Consider the following 12,946-nt stretch of genomic DNA (forward strand, 5'->3'; position numbering starts at 1 on the left):
AAGAGCAGTGCTCGTTGATACGATTATGATGCATTGCCGCGCAATGTAACCCTTTTGGCCTGGCCCGCCACTGATCCACTAACCCACTGACCGCCACTGACCGCCACTTTATGTTTCCAATTCTCTTCTGGCCCCATCCTCACACTGCCACACTGTCCTACACGACTCCCGGAAACATCTATTTACATCACCGACCAGCAGATGACCTACAGATAATGTATGCTAACAACGAAAACAGAAAAAGAACGTTGGCCGTTCCGCTGGAAAATCGGGCCTGCACATGCCATTCTCAGGCAGACTGGAACCCGAGCTGCTGGGCGAGGTACGCCGCGGCGTCGTCATTCGCCTCGTTGAACATTTCCTGCGTGTGCGCGTGCTTTTCCGACGGACGAGCAGCAAAGCCATGGACCGTGTCTGTGGACACACACGAGGTTAGCTTGGGCTCTGCGGGAACGGGGAACTGGCATGGGTGGGCGTCGAGCCGGAACTGGGCCCCCCTTGAGGGGCAAGCATAAACGCATAACCCAAACACCCAAACGTACCAGAGTAGATCTTGAGCTTGAACGGTGCGTTGGGGTTGGCCGCAAACGCCTCCTCGAGCTGCTTGACGGATGTAGGCGTGTAGTTCATGCTAGTCGCCGTCAGCTGGGTGCACGCCCCCTGGCGCTCGGGCCTCCTGGCCACTCACTCGTGCTCGGGCAGCAGCCAGAATGTGGGCTTGGTGAACAGCGGCCAGCGCTTGGGCTCCCATCCCGGGTGGAAGATGGCGCCTGCCGCGAGGGGCGACTGGTCGCCCTTTTCGAGGAGGTACGTGATCATGCTGCCCCCACGGCAGTAGCCGAGGGCGACGAGGCGCTCGTAACCTTGCGCCTGGAGGTCTGCAATGTTCTGGAGTTGCAGTTTGTCAGCGGGGCAATGTCGTGTATGAGGGGGAGGACAGTCGCGTCGGGACACAGGTTGCCACCCGTCCCACAACGACCGGAGCGGGTGCCGCTGCCGGCAAGGAAACGGTGCAACCCATAACCTCGTCATGTCCCACTCACCTTGTCGACCAGCGGACCGGTCCCGCGGTCCAAGATACGTGGGAGGTATGGGATGATCTTGAACAGGGTCAGCTTGCCGAGGATGTTGCCGATGATGCCCTGCTTGGCGTGTTCGCCCGGGTACATCTCCACAGCAGAGTTGAGTGTGTCGGCAGGGGGAGCTCCAGCTGCGAGGGAGTGGTGTATCAGCGCCGGGTTGCTCGCGCTATCGGGACACAGTCTGGACTCACGGATGTAGTCTGGGACGTAGACGTCAATGCCCAGCTTGTCGGCATAGCGGTCCGCAAGGAGCTTGGGGTTGACCTTTGAGCCGTCAGTACAGACGCACCGACCAGGGGAGACGGGTAAAGCCGGTTCTTACAATGTTGAAGCCAAAGACATCATAGTACAGGATACACGCCGCCTTGGGGTCCACGTTTGTCGCTGGACGCGCAACGTACCGGTCGACATGGACGCCGTCCGTCCCGGCCATCTGCATCTCGCCGCGAGGCTCGCCCTTGAGCGTGTTGCCCTGGAGGCAGCATGGTCCGAGAGGCATGAACGACATCGTGTGGCGCAGGCAGTGGGTGCTGATGTGAGGGTCGTGAAGTGTGGTTTAATAAACGAGGATACACAGAAGAGCTGCTTGCTCGACGGTGCGCCGCATGAGATATATACGGCGGGACGGCGCCGACGGCTTGGACGAACGGGAGGCTTGTTTTTCTTCCAACGTTGGGCGTCATAGGTGCTCGAGACGGGAAATCGGCAGCTATCTTTGGTGTCCCCACGCAACCCCACGCACGGCCTCGGCAAAGGTGGCCGAAGGGTGGCTGCGGTGTGGTGCCTTTGGCCCCGCGCGTAGCTCCGATATTAAGGTTCCTTAATGAAGAGATCTGGATAACCGTCTGGTTTCAAATGGTATGCTAATCGCAAGCCGACTTCAGTCTATGCTTCTGCCGGGGGGTGTCACGATGGGTGGGTGTATCATTCGGTTTTCCCGCATTCAACTGCTACGCCGCTGTTTAGGTGCAGAGCTACCCCATATCGTGTGCTGCTTCTGTTATACTCTCATCATTCGCCGGTTACGAAGAACCCGTGGCGCCTCGCAGACTCGTCACGTATGAAATGTAGAAAACGGCGACAAAATGTTGATCCAGTCCTTGCTCAAGACCAGTACAGATATAAGCACCTCCCACAAGGTAGTATCGCTAACGCGCAGTGAATATGATTCCATTGTTCTCGGTTAGAGGTGACAATGCCTGACTGCTGTGTGGAGACGGTCAAGGGGGACGTCAGCGAGAGTGTGGCGTTGGGCACTCGAGTACGCGATCCCGACGCTCCAGCAAGTCGAGTTATCCATCGGAGAGTACTCACAGCTGAGCCATAGACCACACGTTTAAGGTGTTGGGTCTGTACGACTCACGACCTACGGGGCTCGGGCTACAGTTCGACAAAGTCGATTTTCCATTCCACTCCATTTTGTTTGGCATGTCTCAGGTATTCTGTGGAAGAAAACACACTGCTGTGCGCAACCCAGTGCAACGGGTTGCCATGAATGCGTATCAATTTCAGCCCGTTGAGCTTGACCATCCAGCTGAGCACCAAAAGCCGAGGGTGACGGTTGACGGTCATGGTCGTGCTTATTGGGAACGCCTCGACAATTGCCGAAGTCTGGCAGGCGGGCCTGCGTCTAATACGAGGTAAGTACCGCAAGTGTCGCCATAATGCACATTACTGCAGTGACATGAATATATATGAATGAGCCTCAACTCAGTGCGTGAACGTCAACATGAATGGTCACGGCAACAAAAGTCAACTTGCCATCAAGTCCCCCTACTACGGCTGTGCCACTTAAGTATTAGAACGCAGTATCAACATTGGCACAAGAAATAAATGACCCGTTATGCGAATCTCAAATGGACGGGACCAAATATGTGGGGGCATGAATGAAACGCGTCCATTGATCACGCTGACGTCTTCGCCGCGAGCCTTGCTACAACACAAACCACCACCACCACCAAACATGTCGTCCACGCTTTCCATTCCCGCCGGCCGCTCCTTCCGCCGCACCGAAGGTGCCAAGTGGGTCGACCCCCAGCCCGAGAAGGGTATCATCGAGGTCCGCCTCGACCAGGGCATTGTCAACTTTGGTGCGTTTTGAAGCAGCACGGACAAGGTTCAGCTGGAGTGCTACCGCAAGCAGGAGCTGACCGACCCAGTCTGGCGCAACAAGGAGACCAACACTGCCGAGGATGTGCGTCTAGTTTGGTTAGGCTCGTAACTGACATCACAGGAACTTTTGATCTTCCCCGCCGAGGCCACCTTTGAGCCTGTCAAGGCTGTGAGTACAGCTACCACTCTCATCTCGAGCTGACGAACAGGACCCCACTGGCCGCTCGTACATGCTCAAGTTCAACTCGTCGAACCAGGTTCACTTTGTGGGTTTAGTGCCTTGTCGACGACCCACTGACCATCTCAGTTCTGGCTCCAGCGCGGCACTCTTGGCGACGCCGACGCTCGCTCAGCCGTGGACATCAACGGCCTCCTCCAGAACCCAGAGTACACCGTCGGCTCGGCGCCCATCCCCAAGTCGTACCTCCCCGCCGCCCAGCGCTCCGCCGCGACGGAAACTGAGACGACCGCCTCGGCCGCTGCTGGCCCCTCGTCGGCCCCCGCCCGCGAGGCCGCCGTTGCCAGCTCGTCGTCTGCCGCCGCCGCCGAGGCCGGCGACGAGTCGCGCCACCAGGACATGGCCAACCTCCTGTTCAAGTGGGCTGACCAGCACCTCCCCATCCCCGAGGAGGAGGAGGCGTCGCTCACGGACATTCTCACGCCCGACACGGTCGGCCGTCTGGTGCAGGACAACCCTGCGCTGGCGTCGGCGCTCGCGCACCACATGCCCAAGGAGCTCGGCGAGGTGGACACGCCCGCGGCCCTCCTCCGTGTCGTTGGCACGAGCCAGTTCCGCGACGCCGTGGGCTCCCTCGAGATGGCCCTGCGTACCGGCACCCTCCCCGAGAGCACGATGCCGTGGATCCACCTCCCCAAGGACCAGACCTGGAACCTCCGCAACTTTCTTACGGCGCTGCGTGACGCCAACGCCGACGAGGAGCCCAAGGCGGACGAGAAGATGGACACGGACGAGTAAAGACGAGAGTAGAAGGCATGTAGAGTGTGCATCTGGGAGACGTAGCCGATGAACAAGTAATGTGCAATGTGCGAGCGAGATGTGGCAAAGCTAGGATGACGGTATGGCCAAGCGTCCGATGGGGTGGCACTGGCGAGACAAGTGACACTGTTGCTTGTCTCCCCCTCCAAAGGCACAAGTTCCATGTCGTCCAAAGTCGAGCCACAAGCGAGAGAGACAAGTGCGCGCAGTAAGCTGAAAGCAACAGAGTATGTAATGAGGATGAGAATTTACATTCTTGTACTTCTGATCTCTGTCTTCAGCACTTCAGCCTCCACCTCCACTCCCACTGCTCATCTGCTTCACTTCTTTCATCGCGCCCTGGCTACTCTACCCGCTCTGCTACTACCAGAGAGGGGAAACGAAAAACGTGCGCCGGTGGTTTACAAGTCTTGCGCCGTGGCGCTGGAACGACTAGAGATAGGAAACACAGTCTGGATGGGGGAAGGGGTGGGGGTTGTGTCCAGTCGAAAGAGTTGACGTGGAACGGGGGGGTCGGGGAACGAGTCGAAACGGAAACTTGGGAAAAAGGAGTCGGGAGAGTCGGGGTGGGGAGGTCACATGAAGGGGCCTTTGGTCGGTGTTTGGTGCTGAACCGAGGACTTAAGCCTGGGGGGCAGCGCCGCCGGCGCCGGGGCAGTTGGCAGAGATGTGGCCGACCTGACCGCACTGGTAGCACTGAAGGAGGTTAGGAGGGGCAAGTCAAAGCGCTCAAGGTCGAGTCAAACTCACAGTACGGCCCTGCTCCTGGGGGCACTCGCGCGAGATGTGGCCGTCCTGGCCACAGTTGTAGCAGCGGCGCGAGCCACCAAAGCCACCGGGGGCACCGCCGAAGCCGCCCTGGCGACCACCACCACCGCCCGAGGGGCAGTCGCGCGAGATGTGGCCGACACCACCGCAGGTGTAGCACGACTTGTTGCCGAAGCCACCGCCGTAGCCGCCGGGGGCACCGCCGAAGCCAGCGCCGAAGCCAGCAGCGCCGCCGGCAGCGTCACCAGACTCGGGGCAGAGACGGGCCTGGAGAGAGTCAGTCAAAGGACACAAAGGACCGAGGGGGATCGGCAGGGGCTGGGAAGCAACTCACGATGTGGCCGGGCTTGCCGCAGCGGTAGCACTCGCCACCGGTGGGGCCGCCGAAGCCGCCGGCAGCGGGGCCCTGGGGGCAGGCCGACGAGAGGTGGCCCTCCTGGCCGCAGGTGTAGCAGGCCTTAGGCTTGGGCTGGGGGCACTCGCGCGAGAGGTGACCGGCCTCTTGGATGTGAGTCAGCGAGAGAACACAAGAGGAGAGGAAGACAAGCCATCACTCACGGCCACACGAGTAGCAGGTGGGGACGCCAGCGTCGGGGCAGGCCTGGGCGATGTGGCCGGCTGAACTGTTAGTCTGGGACCAGGACATTGTTGTTAAGCAGGTGGAGGGTTGGGTGTGCGTTTGTTGCGCGTGTGTGTGCGTTTAAGAGTGCGGGCTGGAGGAGATGAGGTTGGCTGTCGCAGAGAGAGGATGGCGGATGTGTTGGAAGAGAGAGAGAGAGAGAGATAGAGAGAGAAGACAAAGGAGGGAAGACACAAGAAGGAAGGTGCTCAAACGCGCTGGGGCACTCGCACGCAGCGAGCTTCTCGCAGTAAGGCAGGCGCACAGAGTGGCATTACACAGCACCCCTGTCACGTTCGTGCTGATCCCACATCCACAGACGTGCCGCGCACAGAGCACGGGGCAATGCACGAGGACACGTCGTGGGGAGGGAACACAGCACAGCAGCGCGCACAGGAGGGATGGTAGAAAAAAAGAGGAGGCGATCTATGTACGAGAGGCTAATAGCTCGCTCCACGCCTTCGCGCTCGCTCGCCGCCCACCCCCGTACACAGAGCACCTGGCATGAGGAGAGCCACGGCCACTGGAGCTATCGAGTAGGTGATGGATGACACTGATCAAGACCAGCGAAACCCAAATACTCTTCAAGCCCAGCGGCAAGACACCCTCATACCGGGATGACACACACACGCACACACGCAAACAAAACACACCACCGCTCACACCTTTACACCTCTACGCACGCTGGCCGCAGTTGAAGCAGTTTCCGGAACGGGGAGCGCCGTACATTGTTGATTTCTTGCTGTTTGGACGAGGATTGGAAGGCACAGACGAGTTGTAACGAGACAGGGAAAAGTGTGGTCAGCAATTTTGTACGTGGGTGGCAAAGCGACGCGGCAGCGCAAAATCGAGCAGGCACTCGCATAGTCGTCGGCGGCGGGGGTCCGTCGAGTACGGCGAGCTGTCCTGCTTGTGCGTGCTGTGTGGAGCTTGGATGGCTCACCTTTTGGGTGGGGGTTGGAGGGGGGTTGGTGGGAGAAGGTGGTGCTGAGGGGCAGTCAAGCGGTCGAAAACTCCATCCTTCCCTGGCGCCCCGGGCGGCAATACATGGAAAAGCCGACCGTGGCACTTCCGCCACCACCGTACGCGCACTCCCCATCCTCTATCCATGCACGCTCCCTCCCCTTCTCGATACACATCACATTGCGAATATGCTACCAATGCTATTGATTTTAAAGGAAGTAGCTGGAGTGGTGTCAGCAAGGAACTCGTATCGGGTGGCATGGGGCGCATGCGAGAACACATACCGGTCTCCAAAGTCACCGAGACCAGGGGTGATGTACGCGTGCTCGTCAAGACCAGCGTCGACCCAGGCAGTGATCTGTGGGTGGGGATACAATGCCAATGGGGTGCAGGGTAGGTACAAAAAGACAGAGAGAGAGTGTGTCAGCTCGTCATCGCAACAGTGGCACTAATGAGGACAGTGGCGGTGGAGATTCGGCAGAGGTACGCAGTCGTGACGCCACAGAAGGCTGCTGCGTCCATTGCCGCACTGGATGTTGGATGTACTCACGGTCTTCATCTTGGGGAAGCGCTGGCTGACGGCCTGGATACCGAGGGGCGACGCGATCTGGTGGGTTAGTTGGCATCGAAAGCCGGCGACCCACGAGGTTGAGGAAGAGGATCTTGTCCTCCTTGACACCGTGCTCGAGGAGGACCTCAATCGCCTTGAGGCACGAGCCACCGGTCGCTGAGAGGTTAGCTAGGCTTCTGTACTCAAAGGGCTTACCGAGCATGGGGTCGAGGAGGAGAACGAAACGGTCAGAAATGTCCTCGGGCAGCTTGGCGTACTGGTGACTGTCAGTTGTGTCCCTTGTTGCGATGGCGCCAACTTACGAAGAGCTTGGGGAGGGTGGTCTCCTCATCCTGTAAATGCGAGTGAGTAAGAGTAGGGGTGAAGAGAAGAAGAGACGAGGTTGAAGAGCAGACATACGCGCTGGATAAGGATCTGGAAAGGGGGACCCGCGCGGTTAGCTCCATTATTTCACGCATTTCACTCTATCGCACCTTGCCAATGCGAACTGGCGTCAGCGTCAATGCGTCATGTCTATAGGCTCACCAGAACGGCAGCAGTCACGGAGACCAGCCTCCATAGCCTGAGGGCAGTCAGTCTCACGGGTCCTCATTCTCGGTGTGGCAGTAGGCCAAGTCTCACCTCGCCGGCTTTGTCCGTCAGCTCAATACCTCGTTCGTTTTGAATTGATACCACTCACCGCGCATGATCGACACACCGCAGATACGGCCCTCGAACGAGACACCGTTGAAGTCGACGCCAGTAGGAGTGCGAACCTCCTTGGGCACGACGGGAAGGTTGTTGAGGCCTGGCAGTTAGCACTGTGATAATGGCCTGGGCACGAGGTGAAGTTGTAGGGCCATGTCGCCTTGAACCCATCCGTCACGTAGCCCGCTGCAGCATCGGGTCTCGAGGCCATGCGAGGAGCAGGCTGAGGTAGTACCGCAGTCTCTGGCTCAATCCTCAGTTGGAGACTCGAGACCAGCTTGCAGAAGGAACGTGCGGGTGTGGCAAGGTTTCACGAAAACAAGACACCCACCTTCCTCGACAAGGAGACGGATGATGCGGTCCGAGTAGCTATAGTCTTAGCTGTGAGCACGTCTCTTGGCTTACAAGACAAAGTCACCACTGTGTACTGTCAGTTCATTGTCTCGGAGGGCAAGTTGCGGGTAAGATAATGGTGATGCGGCAAGGCGTTGCCTGATCTCGGGCCGCCCGTTTTGGCCCCCATGACCAGCTCGACGAGCTCGTCGTCGCGAATCGCCAGAGTGCATAGCACAAACGGCAGAGCACTCACCGGTGGGTCTTCTCGTCACGGATCAGAGTGAGGAGAGCCTGGAGCTGGGCAGTGGGGGGGAGGACGATGACGTTCTCGCCGTACTGGTGGTTCTGGGAAGTGGAGGCCATTGTGTAGATTTGGTGCGGGGGTGTGTGGGGAGAAGGGACGAGGAGTTGATGGGCGCAAGACAGAGATGGAGTGAACGGGGCGCTTGATGCGTGTTCAATGCAGTGCGGGGATGGATGCTGCGGTGCGGGGGTGACGGACCGTGATGCGAGTGTAAATGTGTTGGTGCGAGAAGGAAGATGAATGTGGATGTATGGCCGGTCTGAACGGATCTGCTTCGATAACGTCCGGCCGGATTATGCCGTCGAGGTCACGCGCTCTCGCACCTGGTGGCGAAAATTACGCTGAAAGTTGATCCATCCCTGACCACGACCATGCGACCAACGCATCCTCTGAAAGTCTTGGCAGTGCAGGAAGCACATGCAGACGGCAGGATGCAGGGCGCAAACAACTATGCACTCGTCGTGGACCGCTCTATGTATTAAAATTGACATGCACATGAAGAATGAGAGGGGAGGGAGATGTGACTTCACACGGCGGCCGCGCGAGCGCGGGAAGCAGCATCTTCCAAGCGGTTGAGCACCAGCTCGGCGTCCGGCTCGGTCGTGTCTGCTCTCCACTTCTTGGCCTTGTCCTGGACAACAGCGAGGAACCCGCGGAGCTTGGCCAGGCGAGCAGGGTCCTTGATACCAGACGCGTTTTGGCTATCGCGCTCGATGAGGAAGTACAAGAAGTTGGCACTCTCCGTCAGCCACGCTGGCCACATGCTCATGAGGATATGCGCGGTAGGCTTGTCCAGGGCATCAGGGGGAAGTTCGAAGAGAATTGGGCCAAGTTGGTCAACCATTTGAGGGCACAGCAGGGGTGAGGGTTGAGGCGGTCCAGACATTTGCTGTCGAAGCAGCGAGATTGCTAGCACACGAATACCATCGAACGGGTTGAGTGGCTCGAGAAGCTGAGCATGTTAGCTGTCTGGAGCTGGAACAGAGACGTTCCGTGAAACCGACCTGCTGGAATAGGTTGAGTTGATCCTTGACACCAGGAGTAGCAGCAATCACCGAGCCGAGCAGCTTGGACATGGCCAAACGGGTGGTTGGGTCAGAGTCCACCTGCACGAGGGGCATGACGAGCTGGATGGTTAGCCTGGCAACTATACAGGGAACCAACCTCAAGGAAGAATGTAGACTGGTCGTACTCGAGCTCAATCTTGCCCTGTTGCGCCGCGTGCACGAGGTCGAAAGTCAGTGCCGTGGCGGCGTCAACGGCGCTGCCACCCATGCAGACAGTGAGGACAGGCATGGCGTCGGCAATAACCGACTTGGACGGGTACTCCTCCTTCTCCCCCTTGAGCGCCGGAATAGAAGCGGCGAGCATGATGAGCGACGCGATGGACGAGTGCGGCTTGATGCTAGACGTGTTCGTCACGCGAGCGTACAGCTCGCTGCGGTCGAGGCCCAGCTTGAGGCCCTCGGCAAGCACAATGTCGAACGCCTCCTGGCCCTCCTCCCAGCCGACCTCGTTCTCGGGGTGCATACCAGCATAGCGCGGGTACGTCGCAAGGAACCAGCGGGCGGTCAGGTCCGCACCGAGACAGGGACCAAAGATCATGACCGCCATTTGGAGAAGTTCGGTGAGCATGGCCTGCTGGGTTAGGTGAGGAGCCGTGACGAGCACAACCCACCTTCTGCTCTCCACCTTTATCCGACTTGGTCTGCGACCAGTCCCAAGCAGCGCCTACGAGGCGCGCTGTACGCGGGAGGAGTGATTGCGACATGGTCTGTGCCATCATTGTTGGCGCGGTGTTTGGAATCGACTGGAGGAGGGGAGTGAGGGTGTCCTGGATGGACAGAATGGTGGGGGTGCTGCGCTGGGTGCCCAGGCGCGAGACGGCTGTCATTAGCCTGTGGTTATGACTACACTACTCACCAGTAGCATACATTTCCAAGATGCGGGCCACCTGCGGGAAGGCAGTGACCCAGTCGATGGACGAGTCCTCATCGTCGGAATCCTCATCGTCGCTGACGGCGTAAGGGTCCGCCTGCTCCGCAAAGTGCTCCAGTTGGAGGTTGAGTGCCAGCAGCACCTCACGAGCATCGGCGTTTTCCGCAATGAGGTCGAGAACTGCGCTGGCCTGCACCGTGTGCGCGGCAACGAGAGGAAGGAAGGCCGGGATGCAAGTGAGCGCCGAGTCTTTGAGCACAGCGAGCTGGGCATTAGCTCCACTATAGTCAATGGTCAGCTTACCCTTCCAACATCGTGCGCGTCACCCCGAGGCTTGAGCACATCGATGGTGGACTCCAGGAATGCCTCGCGCACAACCGGGTCATGGGACTTGAGGAGCGTGTCCGTAAAGCTCTCGAGGACCACCGAGGGGTTGGGCAGGTCTTGTATCAGCTAGATGCCACCATGCCAGCTACTCACCCTCGTTCTCAGAGGCGTCAATGACCACCTCGCCTAGCGACTTTGTGACCTGCGAGACGTCGTCCATGGTTGTCCAAGGTGATGGGAGTGGAAGGTGGACGCTTGTTGCAACGCGTCACTGAACAACGACTTGGCGCGACCCGTGGCGACTACACGTGGCGCGTCGTCAGGCACGGACATGAACGATACCGCGCAGTCATTTACATCCCACCACGTCTGCCACTTCTGTACTGGATGCAGCGTTTGTTCGTTGCTGACTGTCCTGTATGAGCATATGCGTCATGAGGATTCTACAATATTTAGTTGTAGTGCCCCTTGGGAGCAGTCTGGTCCCAGAGACCGAGTCTGTTGCCATCGGCAATCAACTGGGATGCCTCAGTCGCCACATTTGCGAGGTGGCCGAGTGTAGTACCTTGCAAAGCAAGCATCAACCGAGCTACTGCCCTCCCCCCATATGGGTATTCCCTGACCTCTCTGTTCATCGAGAAGACCGGCCCCTCCAGCTCCAGTGTATCAGCTGCGGCGTCAAGACAACCCCGCTCAGCAATGCCACTAACCTAGTCGACTTCACTGCTCGAGTGCTCCAGCACTCATTCACCTCGACATCTAACTCATCTGCGGCTGAGCATACTCTCAAGCTGAGAAGCTTCTGACTGGAGAATCGAGATTAGCGTCGACCCAAGAGAAAGCATAGGTCCCCAGATGTTCACGTGAATGTTGTAAAATCACTGTGTGGCGCGGTGGCAGCACCCCTTTCAACGTGTGATGTCCGGTTCCGGTTCGTCCTTGGTGATCTAACCCCCCGCAGCCCTCTACATCCGCCCACTCCGTTCGGCCTGCTCTTCAGGATCCTTAACCCTGAGCCCATGTGACCTTGCGCAGCCCCCTCTCCTCTCTCTCCTCTCTCTCCTCACCGGTAACCGAAAAACGATGAACCACGAGAAAAAAGCACCCAGCGATCACCCGGAATCAATTCCTTGGCAGCTAAGTATATCATTTTATACAGACCCCCCATATACGATGATAAGGCGCACCATGCTCAAAATCTCAACAGACGATGAAAGCCGACGCGAACGGCCGTGAAACTTCAACATCGTACAATCCACCATGTCTGACGTTGCCTACCTCAAGTCCGCCCTCGGCGTCCACGCCAACTTCCCTCAGGAGGTGAGCAAGAACGATGCCAAAAGAATCCACTTTAGAACAGCTGTCTAACGCAAACTCGGCAGGGCATCACCTTCCTCGACATCTTCCCCCTCCTCCGTGACCCGCTCGCTTTCGAGACCCTCATCACCCACCTCATCTCGCACATCACCACCGTCCACGCCGGTGTCAAGCCCGACGTCATTGTCGGCCTCGACGCCCGTGGCTTCCTCTTCGGCCCCATCATCGCCATGCGCCTCGGTGCCGCCTTCGTCCCCGTCCGCAAGGCCGGCAAGCTCCCCGGCGCGTGCAACGTCGTCGAGTACAAGAAGGAGTACGGTGTCGACCGCTTCGAGATGCAGAAGGACGCCATCAAGCCCGGCCAGACCGTCATTGTTGTTGAGTGAGTTGAGCCGGAAGGCTGTGAGAGATGGCAAACGTGTGGCTGACGCTCGTTCCAGCGACCTCATCGCCACTGGTGGTTCGGCTGCCGGTGCCGGCGAGCTTATCCAGCAGGCCGGCGGCAAGACCCTCGAGTACCTCTTCGTCGTCGGTCTCCCCTTCCTCAACGGCGACAAGAAGCTCGACGCTCCCTCGTACTGGATCGTCGAGGCTGAGGACTAAACGCCTCGCCTTCTTGGTGATGAAACGCACGTTTCTTTTCCGTGCAGGATAATTTCTGTCCTTTCAGGGATATTGGTCATCCTCATACCCCCCTCACATGGACATGCGTAGCTGTTCTGGAGATCTGTACGTCTCGCGCGGATTCTGTAGATAAACTAGACATCACATGGACACACACACTATAGACTTGAACATGGTTTACACAAACAAAGGGTTGTTGGGGAATAACATAAATTGGCAGGGATTGCGAAATGAGGGGGCTAACGGTTGGAAGATTCATGGCGTCATAGGCCTCGATGTGGCGTCACTTGCATAAGGGGGG

At 58.4% G+C, this 12,946-nt stretch overlaps 6 protein-coding genes across 6 annotated transcripts; 2 read left to right on the forward strand and 4 right to left on the reverse strand.

The window, feature by feature from the left end:
• Positions 1-289: 289 nt before the first annotated feature.
• On the reverse strand, positions 290-1,590 carry EHS24_000011 (uncharacterized protein; the record flags this gene model as incomplete). The annotated part of the gene is made up of 6 exons (XM_028615854.1): positions 290-414; positions 543-631; positions 689-888; positions 1,044-1,210; positions 1,274-1,346; positions 1,405-1,590. The coding sequence occupies 6 exons, from the start codon at positions 1,588-1,590 to the stop codon at positions 290-292; spliced, it is 840 nt and encodes a 279-aa protein (XP_028479711.1).
• Positions 1,591-3,045: 1,455 nt separating this feature from the next.
• EHS24_000012 (uncharacterized protein) lies at positions 3,046-4,170 on the forward strand (the record flags this gene model as incomplete). The annotated part of the gene is made up of 5 exons (XM_028615855.1): positions 3,046-3,172; positions 3,242-3,276; positions 3,316-3,363; positions 3,404-3,460; positions 3,514-4,170. The coding sequence occupies 5 exons, from the start codon at positions 3,046-3,048 to the stop codon at positions 4,168-4,170; spliced, it is 924 nt and encodes a 307-aa protein (XP_028479712.1).
• Positions 4,171-4,812: 642 nt separating this feature from the next.
• On the reverse strand, positions 4,813-5,605 carry EHS24_000013 (uncharacterized protein; the record flags this gene model as incomplete). The annotated part of the gene is made up of 4 exons (XM_028615856.1): positions 4,813-4,887; positions 4,942-5,226; positions 5,294-5,460; positions 5,518-5,605. The coding sequence occupies 4 exons, from the start codon at positions 5,603-5,605 to the stop codon at positions 4,813-4,815; spliced, it is 615 nt and encodes a 204-aa protein (XP_028479713.1).
• A 1,145-nt stretch (positions 5,606-6,750) lies between these two features.
• Positions 6,751-8,498, reverse strand: FUR1 (UPRTase; the record flags this gene model as incomplete). The annotated part of the gene is made up of 14 exons (XM_028615857.1): positions 6,751-6,763; positions 6,826-6,899; positions 7,092-7,148; positions 7,186-7,268; positions 7,308-7,368; positions 7,415-7,444; positions 7,512-7,526; positions 7,586-7,599; positions 7,638-7,674; positions 7,734-7,741; positions 7,792-7,899; positions 8,131-8,168; positions 8,205-8,219; positions 8,389-8,498. The coding sequence occupies 14 exons, from the start codon at positions 8,496-8,498 to the stop codon at positions 6,751-6,753; spliced, it is 663 nt and encodes a 220-aa protein (XP_028479714.1).
• A 467-nt stretch (positions 8,499-8,965) lies between these two features.
• EHS24_000015 (uncharacterized protein) lies at positions 8,966-10,924 on the reverse strand (the record flags this gene model as incomplete). Its single annotated transcript, XM_028615858.1, has 7 exons — positions 8,966-9,391; positions 9,444-9,566; positions 9,604-10,077; positions 10,118-10,326; positions 10,363-10,642; positions 10,681-10,820; positions 10,858-10,924. The coding sequence occupies 7 exons, from the start codon at positions 10,922-10,924 to the stop codon at positions 8,966-8,968; spliced, it is 1,719 nt and encodes a 572-aa protein (XP_028479715.1).
• Positions 10,925-11,964: 1,040 nt separating this feature from the next.
• On the forward strand, positions 11,965-12,624 carry APT1 (adenine phosphoribosyltransferase; the record flags this gene model as incomplete). The annotated part of the gene is made up of 3 exons (XM_028615859.1): positions 11,965-12,024; positions 12,087-12,403; positions 12,462-12,624. 3 exons carry the CDS (start codon positions 11,965-11,967, stop codon positions 12,622-12,624), a joined length of 540 nt encoding a protein of 179 aa, XP_028479716.1.
• Positions 12,625-12,946: the final 322 nt, after the last annotated feature.

The sequence above is a fragment of the Apiotrichum porosum genome (genome assembly GCF_003942205.1).
Source record: "Apiotrichum porosum strain DSM 27194 chromosome Unknown scaffold_1, whole genome shotgun sequence".
NCBI lineage: Eukaryota > Fungi > Basidiomycota > Tremellomycetes > Trichosporonales > Trichosporonaceae > Apiotrichum > Apiotrichum porosum.